This window comes from Corapipo altera, unplaced genomic scaffold (assembly GCF_003945725.1).
Source record: "Corapipo altera isolate COAL_440 unplaced genomic scaffold, ASM394572v1 55, whole genome shotgun sequence".
Lineage (NCBI taxonomy): Eukaryota > Metazoa > Chordata > Aves > Passeriformes > Pipridae > Corapipo > Corapipo altera.
In genome coordinates, this window is record NW_020884882.1 from 10,340,616 (window position 1) to 10,364,049 (window position 23,434).

At 46.6% G+C, this 23,434-nt stretch overlaps 1 protein-coding gene across 12 annotated transcripts in view; it reads right to left on the minus strand.

The window, feature by feature from the left end:
* The window catches only part of CADPS (calcium dependent secretion activator), a 170,344-nt gene that overhangs the window by 13,340 nt on the left and 133,570 nt on the right, over window positions 1-23,434 (minus strand). For 7 of the 12 annotated variants that reach the window (XM_027640313.1, XM_027640317.1, XM_027640316.1 and 4 more), the window contains 4 exons: window positions 17,889-17,963; window positions 16,731-16,814; window positions 11,673-11,705; window positions 8,541-8,648 (listed from right to left, as the gene is read on the minus strand). In XM_027640313.1, coding sequence (XP_027496114.1) covers window positions 8,541-8,648; window positions 11,673-11,705; window positions 16,731-16,814; window positions 17,889-17,963 — 300 coding nt within the window. Of the gene's footprint in view, window positions 1-8,540; window positions 8,649-11,672; window positions 11,706-16,730; window positions 16,815-17,888; window positions 17,964-19,295; window positions 19,311-23,434 lie in introns of all 12 variants that reach the window. The other 5 variants (XM_027640315.1, XM_027640311.1, XM_027640309.1 and 2 more) reach the window with 1 other exon arrangement.

The following is a 23,434-nucleotide window of genomic DNA, read 5'->3' on the forward strand; positions in this document are numbered from 1 at the left end:
GTGCTGCTACACTCACTCTGACACCCCCCCGAGCCACACGTTGGTCAGGGCTGGATAGAGGCAGCAGGCAGAGAAACCTGCGAGGGAGACCCATGTGCAAACAGCTACTGATCCGTGGCAGGGTGCAGGAGGAATGTGGGAGCCAATGCTCAGGGTGATCTGGGAAGGAAGCCCACTGCCACTGGTTTTGGCAGCACCTCCAACTTCTCTCTCATCCACAATGTCCTGAAACCAGGGACATCCCATACTTAAACCTGCTAGGTTTGCAGGCTGAGCACCTCAGCGGGTGCCTCCTTTCCCCTCTGAGACTGGACAGCCCCAATTCTGTTTACACACCAAGTTATACATCTCCAGAAAACATCGCCTTTCAGGTAACAGGTAAAGCCTGTCCTGGCTACGTGCACCCCTGAGCTGGAAGACTCTGCCTTTCCAGGCTGTGCTGGCATGGAGCATCCCATGTCCCTGCAGACACAGGGCTGAGTCCTTAGCACCTGGGTACAGCTCAGGTGGGCTCTGGGTGCTGGGCCTTCTCTGCTTCACTGCAGATACAGCTCAGCAAAGTGCACAGCACGCACTGGGAACTGCCAAATTAAACCCAAAAAGCCCTGCTGCTTTGCAGGATTTTGCAGACCTCACTTTTCCTAAATGAAAGAGCCTCTGCATAAAAACCTCTGAAGGCGCGCACACACAGAACCACTCCTGTATGGATGCTTGTTCTGAACTACTTTTTTTAACCTATAAAATATTCTCTGCTTATTTCCATTTTTCAAAAAAGAAATGAAGCTGTCGTGTTAAAATCTGAGTTTCTATATAAAGCAGCCTAGTAAAATACAATATCCACACAAAGTGCTGCTATTTTTCTGTCCCAATTCCAGGGCCCTGTTAGTGCGAGGCAGCAATGGCAGAACTGGCTGCAGAGCTGCTCAGTAAGATGCAATGCAGCAATGCATGCTAGGGAATACTTCCATTCCACTTGTTATCAGCTTGAACTGGAAGCTGTCACGAACTGGGACTCGATAAACTTCAGCCTCTTTCATAGCCTTCAAATTCAAAACCAGAGTAGCTATGGGCTGCCTGGATACCTCAATCCTGAGTGCAGGAGGGAGCAGCTCCCCTGGTATCATTCCTGGGGTTACACACCGGATGCAGCGCGCTCCCTGCCTGAGTCCTGCTAAGCATTTTTGAATGCTGATATCATACATCCAGGGCGAGGTTTAAGGGAGCACTGGGAAAGGAAAGAGCTGCAGATCAAGAGAAACGAAGTGACCTGGGACGGCTAATCCGGCACGCACCGCTGGCTGGCGCAGGCAGCGGCAGCAATTGTGTGGGGCTGGGCTGCAGGGGGAGAAAAGGAAAAGAGGGATTGAAGGCGCTGCTGGAAATCAGACAATTCGTCATTGTCCGCGCGGGGGCCGTTGGCTCACCCCTGTGCGCACCGCGAGTTTCTTTGGGCAAAGGCCCTTTGCAGAGCCCGGAGGGAGGGAGCAAAGCCGCCGGCAGCGGGGGCTCGGCCCCGCCGCAGCCGTGCCCCGCGGGCTGCGGGGTCAGCCCCGCACACCTGCGCGCATCCCGGATCCCGGCCCTTCCCACGCCCCGCGCACCCCCGGACGCAGCTGGGACCCGCGTGGGCTGGGGTTCACGAGCAACACCCGCTCCTCCAAGCTCTCCTCCCCGATGACCCACAGGACTGGAGCTCCAGTTAGCTACGGCTTCTTAAAGGAAGCTGGAAGGCAGCTCCAGCTCGGAGGGCACTGTGTAACTCTTACACAGTTAAAAATGTGCAGAGAGCGCCTGGTCAGGGAGCAGAGAGGTTGCTCAGAAAAAGGCTCTCTCTGGATGGAGGATGTCATGCTCCCTATTCCCCAAAACCTCCTTGGCCACTCACATCTACCAGGAAATAAGATGATCTTTCACTCAGGGCTGGCCCCAAAACACAAATCTCTGACGCTCAAAAGCACGGTGCAGATGATGTTAGCAAGCCTATGCTGACCTTAACGTAACAGAGCAATCAGTCTGCCTTCTTAGAATGATTAATGGAAAATCTCCTCTGGAAAAGAAATCAAATTAACTGTCTTCAACCAAATGTCTACTGGAACATGAAAAGCTGTTCTGATAAAGACATTTAGGAGGGAAAAAAACCCCCTTACAAGCATGTAAAATCCAGTGACAGATCTAGGACTTATTTTATTAAGACTCTCTCTAAAATAAATTAAATGGAGCCTACTTAGATGAGCACTTCAGAAAAGAAGCCTTTCTGAGGGGAAGGCAGGGAGGAGGGAGGCCACATGCCAGTGCATGCTTGGAGCCGTGTGAAGTTCATGGATGGGAGTATAACAGGATGAGGAGCAGTGTCCATGCTAAGCTCCTTTCTCTGCTCCTGTGTGGCTCCAAGAGGGCACATGGGGAGAAAAAGAGGCTGCAGAAGGACAGTGCACTCTATGCCCCCTCAGAACAAGGATAATTTGCCCCCTAGAAGATATACTGATAATTGCCATCACAATTTTATTTTTTTTACCAGCAAAGGTCCCTGCTGTTGCATCAGTTCCAGGTCTGGGTCCGATCCCTGCTGAGCCAGCCAAGGGCAGCGAAAGCTGCGTGGCTCTGGCTCCTCCAAAGATGCACAGGGAGGGAAAAGCAAGCTGCACTTCCTCAAGATCAATCTGCCTAATTGTCTTCATTTCACAACTCACTCGGGAGGGGGGGAGAGGGGAAAAAAAAAAAAAGAAAAGCAAAAAACAACGCAGAAGAAATAGCTCCATGGAGGCCATATCAGGATGGGAGTGGGAGAGAGTTAGTGCCCTAATGAGCAGTCTTGCTGCGTAGGAGGGAAACAGGTTGTTGTCTGTCTAAGAGAGAGCGGTGAGTGTGGCTACAAGCAGATACGAGATGGGAGCCCGGCGCACAGCCTGATATCCGTTCTTCCCCTGATCCTGCAACCCGTCCTCCTGTGAGTAATTCTAACTCACAGTGAGTAGCTCCACTGACTCACGACCAGGCTTTTGAGTTCGAGGAGGAGAAGGGAGGGTGAGAAGGGCTCTCTTCTGGCATTTGATTGTGCCGCGCAAGGCTCGTGCTCCAGCAAGAAATGCCATGATCCTGCAAGCACGCCTTGAAGGAGCTGGCAAAATTCAAGTGGGTAACCCTGCTGAGGGCAAAAGCTTTGATTTTAAGACTAAGCTAATGCTTCAGTGTCTGCAGAGGACTTGCTGAGTTAACCGATCTAGCTGCATTTTGTATTTTTTCAATATACTCAGGTGTGATATCAGGCTCCAAATTTGTAGGTACTGAAACATATGCTGAGCTGCGTGTGGATCCTGCAGTAAACCAGTGACAAGTACTCACTCAGGCTCCTGGAAATTTGCATAAGGATTTTGCTGAAGTCTGAGACTCACACAGTGTTATTACTCATTATGATATTGAGAAATCAGTCACCAGCAAGGGTTTTGAAAACATGAGGACAGTCCTACACTGTATCTTCAGGCCCTGCACTCCTGCTGGGCTCCTGTCTGAGGGAAGGAAATCCATCAAAATCCACCAGATGCAGCATCAGCCTTGGGATATCACTGGGGCTTCCTAAAAACCCAACTGAGCTGATCCTGAAGGATGGAACTTGGTGTTGGAGTCTCAGCCAAGGGCTTGTGCCTCCCCGAAGGTGGTGGGAAGGAGATGGTGGCTCCTCTAGCTGATGAGCCATGGATTCTCCTTTGCTGGTGGAAGTGGGCCTGGGGTGACTGTTCCTCTGCACTGAGGACAGCACAGGGCAGAGTAAACCCTGGTCTCCCCATTGCCCTCCCTGCTAGACCTGCTGGACCCTGCTGGTCCCACCCTGCCACCAAGACTAAAATCCATCTCCGTCTTGCAGGAAAGAATGGGCTCGCTTCTCATTTCAGGAGAAAATACTCCGTCTGGTATCGCGGCTGTGACACAGACCGAGGGAGCTGAACGCTCACAGTGACAGTGAAGTGGTAGAACAGCCTTCTGCAAAAAGCACGGTGACTGCTGCCACCTCGGTGGGCTGTATCACTGCGTGATTAAGTTCTTACCAGACTTTTTGGTAAAGGCAACCTTCCTGATCTGATAACTGCCAAGGACAAGCCAAATACGCGGGGTCAATCTATGCACACTTAATCCCCAGAAGGCAGATTAAGTGTATAATTGACCCATATAATCCATGTATCATCTCCAGTGAAATGTTTTCTATGTCCGGTTTAGGCAGACATGAGGCCCATAAGACAGCGATCAGAGACACAGAATTACCATTGCAGTGGATTTCATCAAAGTTAGAGATGGCTTTTTAATCACTGATCTCAGAGACTGCTAGATTTAAGCAGATGAACTAGCACTAAGCACATCTGTTTTAATCCTTATCTTCTACTCAGGCTGGTGTCTTCAAGAAGTACAAGGAGGAAAAAAATAAATTAATTTTTTTTTTTTAGGTCCTCGCAATCTTAGGAGCTTCTCTTGGTGTTTTGATCTCTCATATCAAAAGCATGTTTTTGTTTTTTTCGGTAAGATATTGAATTAATCATCAGAGACAAAAATGCCATCTGCGCTATTTAGGGACTGCATCAGGATGCTGGAATTCGCAGATCTCGGGGAGCTCACTCAGCGTTCAGTAGCCTTTTGTGTACGTGCTACTCGGTGTGGCTGGGGAGGAAACAGTCTCCCTATGTTTTACATTAGTGTTTACCAATTTATGAGGAAGAAAGGGTTGGCATTCACACAACCTAGTAGTCAATCATAGACTTTCTGGATCACATATGTTCTGATGGGTTGAAACCTCTACTGTGATTATCTAAGGGTGTGTGTAAAGATATATACACATACACAGATCTATAAATAACTCCCACCAAAGGGCACAACCCTTACAAGTAAAACTCCCACTGCCTTCAGATGTATAAACTCTGATCCTACGAAATTCCTATGAGTGACCTGAGACAAAGGGGGCCTGAATTTTGCAGGACTGGTCAGAAGACTCAAAATCACTCTGAAGATATTTTTCCATGTTTAAGATACACCCACCTGCTTCTGTCTCATTGTTCCTGTAAACAGTGCCATTCTGCACGTCAACTCTGCCCCCTTTCTGGGGAGAAAGTACTAAAATTTTACTTTCTATCAGGCACTACACAGAGTTTGTGATCCTTCTGCATTGTGTACAAAGTATCACAGGCTTTAAATCCTGAAGCACAAGAACGCAGGGAGGGGATGCTATGATGCTATTCTGAAACTCTTCTGTTACCATTGCTCTCTACCAACAGGCCCTATTACAGTGTTTTAGCTTTAAATGTTATCAAATTAGTGAGCCAGGCCAAGTAAATAAGTCATGTTACTCTGCAGTAAACAGCACTGCCAAAAAGCTAGTTAGGTTTTGATTACCAGCAGAACTCCACGATCAATCTGTTCATTCAATGATCCCAAGAATACAGATTTTTAAAATTGACTCTATTTCGGGGTGGGGGGGGAACCCCACCCTGACTAATTTGCAGAATTAAGAGGATTAACACATAGACCACACAGAAATACGACAATAATCTTCCACAAACACCAGTATCTCCCAAGGAGCAGAGCCCTGTTCTGCAGGTGTGAGCAGGGCAGGTAGTGCAGGGGAAGAGAGATGGTTTCTGAGCTAAGAAATCATGGCAAATGCCAAGAAAAGACATATTAACCCAGCTTCTGTGGGGACATAACACACTCTACAGCCTCTACTCCTGGAAGGAAACAAAGGGGGAATAAATGGAAGTACAGGGTAGGATTGCACAGAAGTGTGGGGATTAGAAATATCCCGTGAGAGCTCAAACCCCACAGCACATATGACAGACAACCTTGCCCTGTGCACCTCTGCTCCTGCACTGCTCAGGACTGCACAGAAAGGGGATGTAGCCCCAGCCTACGAGTGTCTCCAATGTGACCCCACTGGGCACAGAGGACCTGCCTGCAGGAAGATTTAAGCTGTTTACTGCCACTGCTGCACCTATCATTATACAACACCCTAAACTGGACTGAGCTTTGGCTGGGGTAAGCCAGCACTGCTGCACTAAGCCAGTGGAGGAGACGGCCTCGAAAGCATTAATAATCTCATTGTCTGAAGAAACTCTGCAGCTAAGAGGATTGCTCCCCTGCCACACTGGGGGAAGAGGGAAGAAAATCAGGTCCAACTCTAACTTGACATCATAAATACCATTTTTGATTATTCCTCTTCTCTTTCTTATTAAAACGGTTGTTAGTACCTGAAATGTCCTTGGAAAATATAACCAAAGGATCTTAAAGACCCCAAGGCTGTGGTGCTTTGCTGGGTTAGGTGAGAGGGGCAAAAGGCTGCAGGGCTGTGTCTGAGCTCAGGACAATAGAGTTAAGTATTTGCTCCTGTCCTTACCCAAACATGGGTGAACACAGCACCAATTTAAATGGGGTCTGGTGACCCCCATGTACTCATAAACCTGCTTCTACTGACCCACCAGGAGCACCTCAGCCATGATGGGAGCTGACCACAGGAGCAACCAGCTCCTTCAGATGCAACCTGTCAAAGACGGAACACAGCCACTCCACACACAGTTCCAGTTTTCAGGTGACCAGGGCTTGGCACATCCCACTCCCTCCTCGTGAAGCAGCAGCCCCTCAGCTTGTCCCGCCCGCGGGCGCACACGGACGTGAGACACATGCAAACATGCCAATGGCATCAGGTCCCAATGCCACCCCACTGGTGTGGGGAACACGGATGGCAACAGGGATGGGAACATAAATGGGAAGAGGAATGGGAACAGCTCCCACATGCTGCACGTCCCGCCTTCAGCCAGTGTGGGTCAAAACAGGCAGAGCAACGTAAAACCACTACCCTTGATTATTTAATTCCACATGGACCAGGGAGACTTGAGGAGAGCAGGAAGGGAAAGAAAGGTTTTGTGCTTTTTGCTTTCCACCAAGAGAGCTGCTCTTTTTTTTTTTTTTTCATGTCAACTGTTAATTTGTTTAAAACAAAAATACGGCTTCATAAAACCAAATACGAGTGGATCAAACTGAAATCAATATTTGTGTTAATTACAGCCTTTTGAAAATTGGAAATAATGGCCCAAAGGGTACAAACACACCAACTGTGAATCATAGGAAAAGGATGAGGGAAAAGGCAGTGTGGGCATTGAAAAGAACAGTCCAGATGAGCTCTGGAAATTTAGCTGCTCGTGGAATAAATTTCAACACAAACGAGCAATGCACTCGCAGGCCCGCTGCAGATGGAAGCGACAGTCTTTTGTTTTATGTTTTGTTTTTTCTCCCCATGCCTGCTTGATGGGTGATTTGCGTCTGGTGCTTGCGCTGCAAACTCTCCCCGGAGCGAGCACTGCTGTGCTCCGTGCATGAATGAGGCATTCTCAGTGGATATGGGTCATGCTAGTAGATGTACACAGTAAGATTATTTGACTCTAATTCATGCCACTTGATATAATGTGATAAAACATTTGACATGAGAGATAAGTTCCATTTTAATCCAGCAAGTTATGGGGGAAAGAAAGAGTGGGAATTGTAAAGGAGGAAGAGGTTTCTAAGGGACAAGTAATGCAGAGAAAGAGAGGTATTGAGTGAAGGAGGACGTTGGTTGGGGAAAAAGCAGCTCTTCCTGAACACTGAAGAAGCAAAAGAGCGAGTAAGGAAAGCAAGGAAGGTTGTTAGAGTTCCAGAGCTGGGAGATTGAGAAATGGCATTGCTGAGAGATGGAAGGAAGGACAGTAGGGACAGAAGCTGCTTCAAACAGAAATCGAGATATGGACAATACCCTCGAGAGACTGAAACACTAATGCTACAGGCTGGCTGTCAACAGAAAACCTTCAAGGACAGAAAGGCTGTAAATGCAACAAGAGCAACAGAAACAGAGATACTGTTAACAAGCATCCAAACCCAAAACAAATGGGCATCACAGATCATTGTTCTCTCACAGTCCAATGAATTTATCTTGTTCAACAGAAAATTAGCTGTGATCATATGGGTCAGTTCCTACCATGCCATCTTCATTAAGGAGACCATGTCTCGAATTTACCTTTGGTGTCAGACACACTATGGTCCTCCTGCAATACCAAAGTCCATTCCTAATCAGCTCTGTCTTGATTAGCTTTTAAAATTAAAATTTAGTATGCTTAATTTGCTGTCAGTTTGGTGTGCTTGTCAATGAAACAATGCAAAATGTGCAGAAGAGATGGCCCTTAGCAAACGCTACTGCCAAAAAAACGGCTCAAATTTTAACAGTGAGAACAATGACTGAGATGTTCTGCTACAGAGATTTTCCACAAGCTTAAACATAGTAAAGAGCTCTCTTAGAAGATGCTGTTCCTTTAAAATCCACACACAGACAAAGACACAGTAGACTAGAGAAGAGATTTAAAGCAGGCAGAGAGCAGATACGAGCCTTAGTCAGAAAGAAAGGAAAGATTTATTTATTTTTTAAAGCTATAACCAATAAATTTTCTCAAAATGTGACTTATCCTCCTGTCTTATTTTGTCACATTTTGGGTCTCTCCTGCTTGGTGTCCAAGGAGGAGAAGGCATTTACTTACATCAAATAACCTTTCTATATACATCTCCTCATTGACCTTATCACGCAGGACATCCTGAGAGTGGCGCACAAATGTCACATAGGCATCAGCAACATCCATTCCTGGCTTCTGCATGGAGGAGAGAAGAAGAGAGAGAGAGAAAAACATGAATAGCGACGCAGGGGGCAGCTCCTCTGTGTAGCCTTGTCGCTGCTTTTCCTTCTCCTCCATCTCCTGCTGTCCTCCTGCAGTTTGCCCTTTCCTTACCTGATGGACACTGAGTCCTGCTGCTTTGTGCCCTGTGCCCAGCAAAATACCATGTGCAGCACAGACACTTTCTCTTCTCTTGCCTAGGGTACAGGTGGTTAGAGGAATAAAGCTCTTCCTCAATGTACTGACGCTGAGAAGTTTCTTATTACCTTTGGTGCTGTCCACCTACTGAGTGAATCTGCAAGATGGGCTGGGGATTTGTTGTTTTCTTGTGTCATCTTCTCTACAAAAGCCCTCTGGTTTCTTAAAGCAGAGAGCAAACAGCCAGAGCTGAGGTCTTGCTGCTGATTCTATGGTGTGAGGATGTGTGCAGCAAGCAGCTGGTGTTGCAGGAGGTGTTCCAAAATCACCTTTCTTTTGGTGTTTATAACCCTGACTTTAAGAATGAATTGGGTAAATGGTAAGTCAGAGAGTGTATGTCTACAGGAATGTTTAAGCTGCTGCTGAAGTGTAGGACATCTGTGCTGGTGCATCTCTAGAGCTCTCTGCAGAATTCAACTGATTTTAAAGAGTAACCTACAAGCACACAAGGTCTGGGGATAACAGCAGTCCTTTAAAGAAAATGAGAACTGAAGCAGGCGGATGTGAAAAAAAATCCTGTCTGAGTTCACATTCCTTGATACACTGGATTCAAACTTACCTCAAAGGAAACCCATTAAAATACGGTAACACGAGTCATTACAAGAGCTGCCACAAAATATTAAATTTCCATGGCAGATTGTAAGTTTGTTAATAACTAGTGTCATTAGTTTCCATTACTGTGATTTACCTCAGATCACAGAGTATCATTTCTCTGCAAGATACGATTGTCAGCCACTGTAAATTGAAGTTAGTTAACACATCTGTGTAATTTCCAGGGTGAAAATGAGGACAGTTTGGAAAACAGTAGGAAGGAAGTTTTTTAATACAAAGCAAACAATTATCAAGCAAAGGGCCAGTGTTTGGCCCTTGGGAAGGCAGTGACATTTCTTAACACCTACTGCAACAATGACAAGGTATTAATTTGAAAAACAATGAGGACAACACAAATGTGGCAGTAGTCAAGTGTTACACTTTCAAGCAATTTTCAGTCTGCCGATTGTGCCCATTCCAAGAGGGCACTAGATGGATTGGTTTGTACCCAGACAATTGCAACAACATTTGTGGAATGAGATTTAAGTAATGGTTTTCTATCTGATATAAGGATTTCCCCTCTGTCCTCCAGTCAAACAGGTTTTTCTTTCTCCTTGCCCTGGAAAGGCAGTGGCTTGTGAACCACGGGGTGGCCTCCACACAGGTTTGGATGCTGTGTGGGGCTGGTGGCTGATTTCATTAAAAAGACTGAGGCTGTCAAAGAAGCCTCAAGGAAGCCATTGTAACGTGGCTTCGTTTCCAGGAGGAGGTGGGGAAACAGCCAAAAAATCACCCAGATGAATGATTTCTGCTCTCTTTTACACAAAGAACTGGAGCAGCTCTCTGGCTCTGAGGATGGGAGCAGACTCCACTCCTCCTGCTGCCGACTTCACAAGGGTGTCCCAGGTACAATGCTTTTGGAAAAGCTTGAAAGGGCTACATAGTGTTTTACTGAGACCACTTCCTTGAAGACACTTTACTTCCCAGGAACACAGAGGCCTCAGAGAAGACCATGCTTTGCTCTAGAAGTTACTTACTGTTCTGTGCTCAAATTTCTGATGACTAAGTATTTAAAGATGCACTCAAACAACTAGGAATTTCAACTGAAGGATCTCCACATTTTTTAAGGCAAGAAATAAATTCCGAGTTTTTCTTCCCAGTGCTGTAAATATCTTGTTTCTATTACTCCAGGATGCCAGTCTCTGCATCTGGGGTATTTTAAATCAAGCAACACCTCTTACTGTTCAAGAGTTTGTTTTTTCCATGCTGGGCTCAAAATATGATAATTTTGTAGGCAAGGTTTATCTTGGACTAAAGGGATGGAAACACAAATGCAGATGATGTGGTCCGAGTTGTCTGATAAATTTATCATGCTGTCATATGAGAGCATGTAGAGCAGTCCATCCACATTAAATATACATACATTATACATACAGGTCATGAGATTCAACTGAGTTATTCTAGATTTCCACTGCCCAGTCTAACTGGATGCAGGAACTGGTGTGGTATATTAAGATCTTATATTTTTTAATTTGCAATTGCTCAGGATCTTTCTGCCTGTAAAATGTTACAGTAACCCCTTATTCCAGCCAACATTCATACATTACACTTCAACTTAATTTAAATGTAAATTTCTGGCAACTTAAGTGCTCTGTCTAAGAACGTTAAGGGTTCTTTTCCTTATGAATCAAGGTCTAATTAGAGGAGATCATGTACAGTTTTCCTATACCAATTACAGAAAAATGGAAAAAATTATTTTCATTAACAATTTCCCAAACACATGTTGCTAGCTCATCACCATTTCCCCAAAGTAATAAAAAAGTCATTTTCTGAAAGAGTAAAATAAACCAACAATTAGAAGAACAAAAATAAAATAGATTAGCTAATGTGTTAGATGTGTGTTGGCTCAGTTCTAACATGTCTGGACCTTTTTGTTTGGAAATTATACTGTATTTGTACAAGTCCAGATGAAGAATTAACAGAATGTACTGCTCCCATTTTTTTTTAAATGTGATTCAAGCCAATTGCATAAATATGGTACCTTTTTGACACCATCTGCAAATTATTGCCTAAACAGCCTCACAGGTCTCCATAAGAGGGTAACTGCTCATTATTAACTTCATGGAGATATTGTTTCCAGTTCAAATGTTAGAAATGTGAAGGCCCATGGTTCAGTCTTGGCTGTTAATGCATAATGTGGGTTGCTACACATGCCATAAACCAAAGCACGATGCAAATTACTATGACAGAAGTTGTTTAAATTGTGCTTACGGGTACATCCACGTATTTGGAAGCAGCCTTCACCTGTAAAAGGAACAAGAAGACAGTTTACACCATCAGTAACTTCTCAGGTCTTTTCTTTTTTTTTCTTTAAATGCCTCTTAGACCTTGCCCAGCCAAGACTTGGGACAACGTAATTCTGAGAAGGTTGAAAAGAGTGATAAAACAAACTTTTCTGTCTAAAAGGGTGGTATTTTTGTTGTTGGGTTTTTTTTGTTTTTGTTTTTTTTTTTTTGGAGAGGTAACTTTACTGCTGCTAAAGCTCTAATAGCAACAGATGATAGTGTGGGAGTTGTGCTTCTCCCTCTTCTACTTCAGTGAGCGGGGGAAGATGGGGTTCATAAGTAGACATCATTATTTTCTTCGGAGGCCTCGCTCTCCACCTGATGCCATGTGTCTCCCAAGGCAGTGCATGTCTCTCCTGTCAGGAGCTGTATCCCAGGGATTTTGGGAACTCCCCTGGCAGTGGGAGCATTATGGTATAGTGAGGCTGGCAGGGGCCTGCACCAACACACAAGAAGGCACCCGAAGGACCCTGATTTTGCCCTCTTCCCATTGTCCTGCTCACAGTGTGCTTCCCCCAGCTCTGCAGGCTGCAGCCTGGGACATTGTCAAGGCCAGGTTGGATGGGGCTTGGAATAATCTGGTCTATTGGTCGATGTCCCTGCCCATGGCAGGAGCGTTTCAACTAGATGATTTTTGAAGTCTCTTCCAACCCAAACTGTGATGCTCTGTTAGGCTAAGAATTTTCCGAGAGATCTTGCAGTTCCTCCCTCACATCAATCCAAACAAAAAATGATTATTTTTTCCCTTTTTGCTGGCTCTGATGCTGGCAGGACCTCACAGATCATGTTGGGGTACTGTGCTCATTCCACGCTACACCGAAGTGCCCCAAAACTCCTCTGCTTCCCAGACCCTGAACAACTAAATAATTTTTTCCATGATTTCCCCCCCTTTTTAAAAGATACTATTCAACGAGGGATATCAGAGGTGGACACTGCAGTCTGTGGTGTCCTCACAAGTTAGTGGGAGCTGCAAGACCCCAGATGTACTTTGTCTGTGGTTTGCCATGCAGCAGGGTGCAGGCACGGGAGGTGGGATGGCCCCGACGTCAGGGCCAACTCTTCCAACTGAGCAGTGCCCAGCTGGCCACAGAGACCTTTTTCCCACTGTAGCATAAGGCACCGTGTCTAGAAAGAGTATGGTTGGGATTTTCCACAACACTTCTGCTTTTAATTAGGGTAAGCGTTGCCGGCCATCTTTGTTTGGGTGTAAAAGCTCACCTGCTTTTAAATATTTCTAAAGCTACCATTAAAACAGCCTAAATATAACACGCACACAGTTGCATCTTGGGATGAATAAATTATGTGTCCCGAATGAGAGAATGAATGTATGTGTGAGACAGAATGTGAGAGTGGGTGGAAGCACTCATATGGTGTGTGTGGGGGGTGCATAATTAAGCACAATGAGGCGATACAAAAGACCAGACTGGTGGTAATTGCCGAGGTGAACGCTGCAAGTATTGGCAGCGCCCGGGCTGCCGAGCCGGGGGGCAAGAACAGAGGGAAGGGCAGGAGGAGGGCACCGAGCGCCTGCTGCCGCGGTGAGACCCGGGGTCTGCTGCCGGAGGGGGACGGGGCACGTCCCAGCACGGAGTTTATGAAGGAGGTAACAAAATCAGCACCAAGCCCTTGCTCTCAGCGAAGACTTGTCTCCAGGTATTCCTGTTTCCAGCCAGCTGTCTGGACACCTCACCCTTTCACTACACTCATCCTCACAACTTTCTTGGGAGGTAGCGAAGCGCTATCGCTTGCTCCTGCGGAGTGGGAGCTGAGGAGTCCCAGCCTCCGTGAGTGAAGGCAGCTGGAGCCCATCCAGTGGCTGCATCTCCAGAGGACCAGGCAGTCATGGCACACCTGCACTGGTGTGGAGCAGCCACAGGCAGGGCTGCCCATGCGAGCACCAAACTGGCAGTTTTTCCAGGAGCGAAGCCAAACAACAGGAGGAAAGCTTGGAAAATGATGTCGCCTGAGAGCCCGCAGAATTCAAGCTCGGGTCCACGCTCAGGGATGCACTGTGCCATGCACCTGTACCTTCAAATACCACACAGTGCATGAAGTGAGGCAGTGGCAAACCTGCCATCTGAGTGCAGATTTAGCACTCTTGGGTCCAGCTTAGCGCCACTGTTTTAAACTACCTTCTCCAAAGCCAAGAGGCGACAAGAATAACTCAGCTTCCTGCGATCTCCTCCCTCCACCCACAAAAAAACTGAGCTGCTTCTCCTGCCCACTCCCCTTTAATCAGAATAATTACTTGTTTTTCTTTAAACTCAGATTTGGCTACATTTAGTGAAATTTCCAAACTGCCGGATGTTGTGTGATTTTTGCTAGGCTGCCGTTTTTCACAAAGTATGTGACTTTGCCATGAAACGTCTCAGTTTACCATACAAATTTTGTGCAGAACAAAAATAAGATCTTTTACTTCTGTCTCCCTTGGGTAACATGGAATCTTTGGTTATAATTACCATAGGTGCAATGCTCTGCCTACAGAGGCCATCCAGATTACAGGGAATTTTAGCAGCTGGCATTCCTGTGACACAGTGGATCTGCACATGCAGACGCCCAGCCAGGGTCTGGGCTGCTGCCACCAAGATGCACTTAAATGTATCAACAAACAGAAAAAAAAAAAAAGTCTGGCCAAATTTAGAAGGGTGTTTTCCTCTCAAAGTGCTCTGCAAGGAGAAGTGGCTAGTGAGAATTTATTAGGACAACAGATGCATTAATTTTATCTTGAATTTCGAGGCAAGAATTGGAAATGAGGATATCCTACTAGGTGATAAAACTGTCTGTCACAAGACCCCCGAGTACATGTCACTTGCAGAGCGCCTGGAAAACACGCGATGAAAGAAGTCGGTGGAAGGGGGTGGGAGACTAATGCTTTCTGGAGCTCAGCGGCTTGGACCATCACACTTTGTTGTATTTGTTCAGACAGGGAAAACGTGGGAGGTGGTGCAAGCATGCTGTAACAAGAGAGAGATTCTGTATTTACCATTGCAAAGACTAAACACAGCAAGTCACATTACTACTGCAGGGAGAGGAGACTTGCTAAGCCCAGTGCCAAAGGGGTCAGGGCTGTTCCTCAGCCTCCTCTCCCAGTGAATCCCAGCAAACACCCAGGCCAAAGCGAGAGACATCCCTTTCCCAGGAAGGAGCAATCCCGCTCCTCCGCAGTGCGCCCAGCCTCCTGGATGTGGGCGAGGGCTCAGCACTTTCCTGGAGGCATGCACACGCCATGCACAGCAACTATTTGAATACACACCCCTTTCTGGCTGGAAACTCAGAAAATCAAGGTTTTGGGACCGCATTCAGAGGCTGTGGGGCCACTGGAGTGGGACAGCCACAGTTTTGCTCCTGCTGGGGCAGTTAACTGCCAGTGACTGTCTGAGGAGCAGCAGAGAGGATGTTTGAACCCCATGCTCCGATGTGCTGGGTCCTGACAGGAGCCCAGAGCCCAGGTGCAGCCAGAGGGTTTGCTCAGCAATCAAAGGGAGCAGCACTCGGCAGCGTAAACAGTAGGATGTGGTGGGAGCAGTGCAGCATCAACCGAGGAACAGCTTGGATTCATGGAGAAGGAAGGGCTGCACATTACACTGTCTATGCGGGCTGATGCTGGTACTTCCGATGCCTGGAAAGCTGCCGCCTCCACATCCTCTGCTGCTGGCACACAAGAATTTCCTAACCCTCCACAGCACTGGAATGAGGGAAGGTATCCAGGTATTCAAGCCACCCTCTGCATCTGCTCAAGCAGGAATGTGCACAGCCTTGTGACTGTAATCACACAGAGGTTATCCAGGGAAAAGAGCTGCACTGTGGGGCAGTGAATGGGATACCCTCCCTTTCTCCCTTCTCGGAAGAACAAAGTGCCTCCAGCACACCTGAAAAGGCAGAATGCTTAGTTTGAACCACAGAGCGGCTCAGATAAGCTGCCAGACTGGGTGCACACAGCTGCCCACCAGCAGAGTTTCTTGCCTCTGCTGGTTAAGTCTTCCTACATCCACCCCAATTCCAAACGGCCTCAAACTCAGCAAAAGGGCCCATGAGCAGCAAACAACAGACAATTTCAAGTAACTAAGACAACTCCAAAATAAGATTTTGGAAAGCTTTGCCAGTTTTCAGAGCAGTGCCTTCTGCCTCCTGCCCAGTCTCTGCCTGCACGTGGGGGCAGCAGGTCCGGAGAATGAAATGTGAACCCAACTTTCCAACCACCCCAGACACAGGTGTTTGAGGGCACACCTGTCTGTGAGCTGAGAGGAGTGAAGCCATGCTTGCACAGAGACTCCCTTGTAAACTTTCTGGCATGCATTTTTAGAAGACCTTTGGAAATCAGCTGCCATGTGTTTGTCCTAAGAAGCTATCACAACACTTTTCTGGAATACAGCTAAGATTGTTAAACCCTTGCTGGATACTCAGGCTAGTTTTGCACAGGTATTGGTCTGGTCCTGTACCTTGCTAGGAAATCTGTGGTGAGCTGTGGACTGGTTCTGCAATGTTAGGGAGAAATTAAATGTGTCATTAGAAGCACCTTTTGCTGCATGACCTCATGGCATTTCCTCTACCTTGTTCTCTTTTAGAAACATAAAAACAATCCCTAGATTTCTTTTGCTATTTACTACTTGTGATCGTCACTGTTATGTTCAGAATACTGAGAGAAACACACTTGTCATGCAAAGTGGCAATGAAGCAAATTCTTTAGTTAGGAAAATTGCATGTACAGTGTGATGAGTATTTTCATCTTCATACCTATCCTCTGCAGAATAAACTCCACCAAGCTGAATGATAACTGGAAATGGCTTTACTCTGTGCATCTTGGGTGTTTATGTACTGTATGTCTGCATACAGGTTGTTTGTCTATTCATGTGGGGGTTACAGTGATCAAACATCACAGAATGGCAGAATTATTATGTAGCTGATCTAGTCCTGAGAGGGTAGACTACAACTCACAAAAAAAAAAAGAAAAAGAAAAAGAAAGGAAACTATAGTCTGTACTTACAGTAAATGACAGGAAAGAAGAAAACAAAGTTCCTTCATCGTATCTAGACAGTTTGGCCAAGACTCCTTCCAAAATGGTGACAAACTATGAAGACAGAAAATACTGCAATTATTTTTAATAATTGAACAAGGGTGTAAAAGTCAGCATCAGCTTCAAAGAAGCCAGTGGAGTTCTCAGCATTGACAAAGCAACAGACCACCCGTCCCTGAGCACAGCAGGCTGGGGAGTGAGGAAAAAGGAGCGCTGCTTTCTGGACGCTAGTGGTGCACCTCTTGCTGGGTGGGAATCACCCCCCTGTGTCCTGGGTGATGCTGGGGACAGGACGTGGGTGCAGTGTGTGGGGAAGCCAGCAGAGCCTGTCTGGATGGGGAAGGCGGTGGTTCTTGCTCCCAGTATGCCGTGTCAAACACGCAGCTAGCTGGGTATTCTTGCAGAAGAATCAAACTGGCATATGTTGGTGGATTATGTTTAAAGGTCTCCACTGTATAATAGGGATGACTTGTTCTCAGAAAGTTTGAAACTAAAGGAAAACACACCCCACCATCTTTCTCCCTACATACCAATTCCCCTCCGTGTTAGCACAGCACACCAGACCTACACAACCACCCAAGGGGAATGCTGGCAGCTGAGCTAGAGGAGCTGACTCTGACGAAAAACAATTTCCAAACAATTAAACCTGACATTTTGGAATGTATTTCCCACTACTGTCACCTCTAAATTAATTTCTTAGGAGAGCATATGGTGATCTTGAACAAGATGAGCTATTTTGTCCACACAACCTCATGCGTAGGAGTGGTGGCCACCTCTGCGTGCCACCCCAACGGCTCTGCAGCAGCATTTAGCAGTGCCACCTCCTGACTACAGCTACCCCCCAGTGCTGTGGGGTGATGCTGACCATGGGGTGCTACCCCATTAACATAACACCCATTCCTTAAAACCACTTCTGGCCCAGTATGGCAACCCTGCCAGCAGTGTATTACATCTCACGCAGTTCCTAATCATCAAAGAGTCACCATGAAAGGACTGGGAGATGTATGATCTTGCCTGTGAGAAACAAGAAGCCAATTCAACATCCTAATGTGTCACATTTTAATGGAAACGCACATATTAAAAATGCAATGTTAACAGTGAATCACTTCACCTGAAGCCGAAGGTTACCTTTGCCACTAGGAGTGTTATCATTTCTTTGACGGTTTCCTCAATTAGTTCATCTATTTTTGAATGGTACTGGTGCTAAAGAAAAATAAAAGGAGAGGGGGAGGAAAATATTAGCATTGATCACAGCCAACAGCACTACCCTTGTCAGCCTCTTCCCTTGGTAAGCCACAACACGCAGTATTAAACTGAAGAATTATGCAGTTTATTACTCTGGGCCCCACTGCAGTGACCAGTGACCACTGATACTTGTAGGAGAGACCTTGAATTCAGGAGAATCTTATATCTGTTTGTGAAGCATGGGCAAACCCTGCCCTCTTCCGTGTGCCCACAGCTCTGGGAGCCACACAGGGGTGTCGGAGGGGAGGCTCTGCCATCCCTGTGAGCACCAACACCCAGCGCTCCTAGAGACCCCCAAGTCCCTTTTCTCCACTTCCGTGGGCATTGTCCTGTCCATCTGGCACATGGACTGCACTGGACAATGAGATATACCTGCTGCTGGAGGGGAACAGGCAGCCCTTTCCCAGGGCACCACAAACCACCCAGCCCTTGGCAGGGGAGTGGGGAGGACCTGCTGCTCCAGGGGAGCTTGCAGTGGCCTCAACCACTCCCCTGGTGTTGCACCCTTCCCATCCACTGCAGCAAAGCAGCTGAACCCGTGTTACACTGTGTTCAGCAGGCACACGGCTCAAATTAAGCACTTGTTTAAATGCTTTGCTCAGTGACTGTAAGACAGAGTTAAAAACCACCCAACAAACCACAACGAGCTTTTTTGTCCCATGCAAAAGCCAGCAGGCAGTGTATCCCCAAGCCCTGGGTGCTGGCAGATCCTGTGGCAATAGCTCAGCACCGGCTGACCAACGCCTGTGCCTGCAGCATCAGCGCTTCTGAGTCTTCAACCCAATTTCTGCACATGCCAAACCTTGCTTAGCTTGGGAGCTCTGATGCAATCAGCTGCAATATGGCTAGAATAGGTACTAAAATACAGTCTTCTACTAATTTAGAAAAGACCTGTTTCCAATACAAGATTTAATTAGTGAAAACATACAGTATATTCTTATTTTCAATGGACTGAGAAAATACTGATTATGACTGCTTTCCAACACAAAACATTTGATTTTTCAGTCAAACATTTCAAGCACTGGTGCTAGTCACTATATTCATTACCACTTGGCATTAATATTGTTTTAAAATGTTAACATCAAATCACATTGAAAGAGACAAATCTGCTTTAAATACTAATCAGACTTTGGGAAGGAAGACTGCGAGGGCTTTACAAATGCTAGCTGCTGGTCTCAGTGTCTGATGGGTTCTCTCTGAACTGCTCTGCAGTTTGGGGATTTTTTTTCTATGGCAGTAACATTAATACAGGAATTCGGGAGAAAGAAAATAAAAGTAGGACACACTTACCCACTCTTTTGCAAACTTTTCAGATGATTGGGGACAGAAATAAAGAGGAAAGTGCAAAAGACAGGAAAAAGAACATATGAAGATAAACAATAAATAAACCAAAATCTTTTAAAAAAAGAGACGTATGAGAACAGCAGCATCATGCACAGAAACAATAAGCAATGGGAAATGAAATGTGATCAAAACCTCCTTTCACTGAAATACCAGAGATCGCTACCTGTAGGATTTGCAGGCAGTAAAACAGTGGGAAGGGGCCGGATTGTAGCTGACTGCTGGCACTCTGTTACGGTTTTATTTTGCTCCCAAGCGGAAGGGACCCGGCTGTTGACAGGCAGGGTTCGGCATCGGGGCAGCCACACACCCCTCACCGGGATGGTTGTGTTGGGGGGATCCCTGCGGCAGGAGCAGGGCAGGGGGACGTGGCACAGCACGTCCCAGCCCAAGGCCTGGCTGGGGGCACTCAGAGCCTCACCTGGGCAGGAGGACAAGCTGGCACCACCACGCCACAGGCTGCGATCTGCTGGGCCCACGTACAGGGAAAACAGACACGAACAAGCAGGTGATTTTTGCATTGGCACCTCCCATTCCCATGTCCTGCTTTGCAGGTCAAGACATATACCAGTCCCTTATGGGATCATAGTTATGATTAATCTGTTTAATGCAGAGCTAGCCCTTATCAGCTCCCAGATTGACCTGGCTGCTCCCAGCACAGCTGCAATGCAGCTGTGAGGTGACAGGGACCTGTAAGAGCTCGGTACAGGGAGAAGATGCTGATGTCCTTGGCAGACACAGCCAGGACTTCCTAGGAGAGATGGAGGAGGGGCTGTGTGTATATTGGGGTGTCTGCCCCACGACAGTTTCCTTCTGCAACTGCATTTTCTGTGTATGTAAGACCTTGCAACCAAGCGTTTAGCTAATGGCTTTCATCAAGTAAGTCATGAGCTTGAACTCAAACATGGCTAGCTGTGTGCAAAGCAATCCACTGTGAAATGCACCGACTGATGCATGTTCAATCAAAAGCTTGTTTATAAAGCAAATAAAAGCCCCGATGGAATAAAACTGCTGCTCTGAGAGCAGGAGAGGAGCCTGGGCATGCACCAAGGCGGTGTCGCAGGACTCTGAGCGCTCATTCCCATCGCAGCCACAACTCCCAGGGTGCAGTCAGCCCCAGTGCTAGGGCCAGTGACCATGCAGGACAGGGCCTGTGAGGCTCAGGGTCCTGCCCCGGGGCAGCCACAGCCATGTGCACGCTGTGCTCCCCGTGCTGCAGCCCCAGCTCCACCTCGGGAAGGTGAGCCTCGGCCAGGACGGGGTTGGAGAAGGCGGCAGTTTGGAAAGCGAGCGCCTGGTGCTGCTTACAGACGCCTGGCTCGTAAACCAGCGATTCTAAACAGCTCCTTCTACATTCCTCGTGAAAATGCTCAAGGTTAAAGATCGCAGAGCTGGTTTGCTTTCCCCAGCGTAGCCCCCGCTCTGGATCGAGTTCATCACAGCTTTCTATTAGCTCAATTATTACAATCCATAATCAGTGCACTACAATGATTCAACTTGACTTTATGTGATGAGTATCTTGCCTTGTCATGTAACAGATTGTGTGTACGTTGTATTTCTCTAAGGACCATCTGACCTTAGATATTAAATAGAAACATACTAGACCAACTGAGAAACATTTAATACATACATTTATCCCCTTAGATGTATTAAAAATTCAGAGGAAAAATAAATATTTAAGATGGTAAAGTATGTTTACCAAATGTTTTAACAGCTGCCTTTAGAGACAAGGAAATGGAATGAAATGATGGGTGTTTGTTTCACAGGGTAATGCTCGCAAAATGCACTCAAGTATCTGCTAAAGTGAGTGTGGCTGAAGGTAGTGTGGAAGGGAAGGCCTTTGGGGTGGGAGGGAAACTGCAGAGTGAGGTCAAGTGAGGTATTGAGAGAGTCTCTGCCCACGTACATCTAGAACTGTCAGAAAAATCAGTGGTTTGTTTCTAATAAAAATGTCTTCTCCAGTTAGATCTGGGAAAACAGCCCTGCCTGAACACTGTGGTGGGCAATGTGAGCCCTTTTTGCTCCTGTTGAACTGTCTGCACAGGGACCAGGGACTGGAGGAGCCACATGACGGCTGCGGCACCAATGGATGGTTCTGTCAGCGAGTTTGTCTGTCCCTCCCTCCCTTCTCTCCCTCCCTGGTGGAGTTGCCAGCAGCCCTTGCCGAGCTGTGCAGCTGCCACACACCAGAGACAGCGGGACAGAGGGACTCAGTGAGGCACAGACCCAGCTCTCCAAATTACAGAGGAAGATGCAAGCTAGAAACCTGGGTGCCCATCCCTCTGCTACCTATCTGACTGTCTCATCATTTCCAATGGGGACTGGCATAGGCAGGGTGCCCTTTTGTCCTCCCCTCCTGGGCTGTAAGGATCCAAACTTTTACGCTCCTCAGCCTGCCCATCTCAGCACACAGGTTTAGACAGCTTCAAGAAGAGATGGAGGTAGCCAAAAAACGGAGTGGTACGAGCGAATGGAGGGGGAGGTAGTAACACTCATTAAAAGAAAGAAAAGAAAAAGGGAAGGTGTATAAAATACTGAAGCCCTAAATAGTAACTTATGCACCGATAATTTACATCTGCTTTACAGGTCTACTAGTTCAGCTATCTGCTAAAAACCTTGTACCCCAGCAACTGCTGCTTGCCACAGGAGTTCGTCTGTCTCTGAGCTGCTGTACCAAACACCTTCTGGAAGCAGCACAGGCAGATTTGCAGGTGAATCTCCACTGCAGCCCAGAACAGCCGAGAAACAACCGCCTGCTCCCCTCTCACCTGCAGCCTGAGTCAGGCTCAGTGTACACTGTGACTGATGCTCAGAATTTGGAGGAAACTGTGGCAAGCAGAGAGCATCACAAGTCGTTATGGAAAGAAGCAGTGAGCGCCCGGACACACAATACCCTGGCACAGCTCCTGTTACAGGTCTTGTGACATCTGAATACTTAACCTGACAGTTTTATAAATGCAATGAGCTTCCTCTGTCATGATATCAGTCTGCTTGATCTCCAAAATCTCCCTGTTCTCAGGGACTGTGCTAATATAAGGGTTTGATGCTGGTTTGCAGTGGGGAGCATCACAAACATGGACCATCTCAGCTGACGGGGCACTGCCAAGGTAGATGCTGCAGTACCTGCAGACTGAGGGATTTAGGGAGATAAATGGGTATGAATATGGTACAGAAAATGGTAGAGAAGTTCATGTCCAGGCTTGGACAACAAAAGCCCACTCAAGATCTGCCCCAGCTGACCTGGAGGACAAGGGAAGAACCTGATGATGGGCAGTATGAAATCTCTTGCAAGGTGACTGTCACAAATAAAATGTCAAAACTGAAATATGTATGAGAAAAATAAAAAGAACAGCTGGATCTGATCCAAACACCACTGACATCAGGGCAAGGAGCCCTGCTGCATCCAGTGGCCTTTGGAGGAAGTTCTTTCAGAGGAACAAAGTGAAGTGAACAACTAAAATAAACCACAGGAACAACTTGCAATGATTCACTGCAAAATCTGACCATGGAAAGCTGTAGTGAAAAGGCTTATTTAGGAAATGCTGACAAGCAGCAGGATAGGAGAGCCGAAGAGTATTTGTGAATTTATTCTAGACTGGTATATGAATATTTAATTTGGCTTGAAGCCACTGGAGCAAAATGATCATTATGATGCATTAAAACTACTTCAATTTACCATTTCTTTCTAGTTCATAGATCAATTCACAGAAACTTCAACCTGAAACTATGGTTTCAGTAGAAAATAAAAATCAGCAATTCATTAAAACAGATTTGTTGTTTGGAAACTTGAGTCATTAAGAACCTGGAAATCCAGAATGATCAGTGATGTGCTGATTATAGCCAGTGCTCAAAAGGAAGTCAAAGCAGCTGGAATTTCAATCTACTTTTGGAAGTTATTTCTTTATTTTGGTGGGGTTTTGTTTTTCCTTACAAGCATCACAGCAACAACTTGGCACTTCTGTTTTCCTTATGTTTGTCTACAGAACACACTCATACACAGAAAGTGTGTTGCTGACACCTGGCTCCAAGGTGCAGTTAATGACTCAATATATATGGTCATCATGCATCAACCAAGCTTGAGAGATACC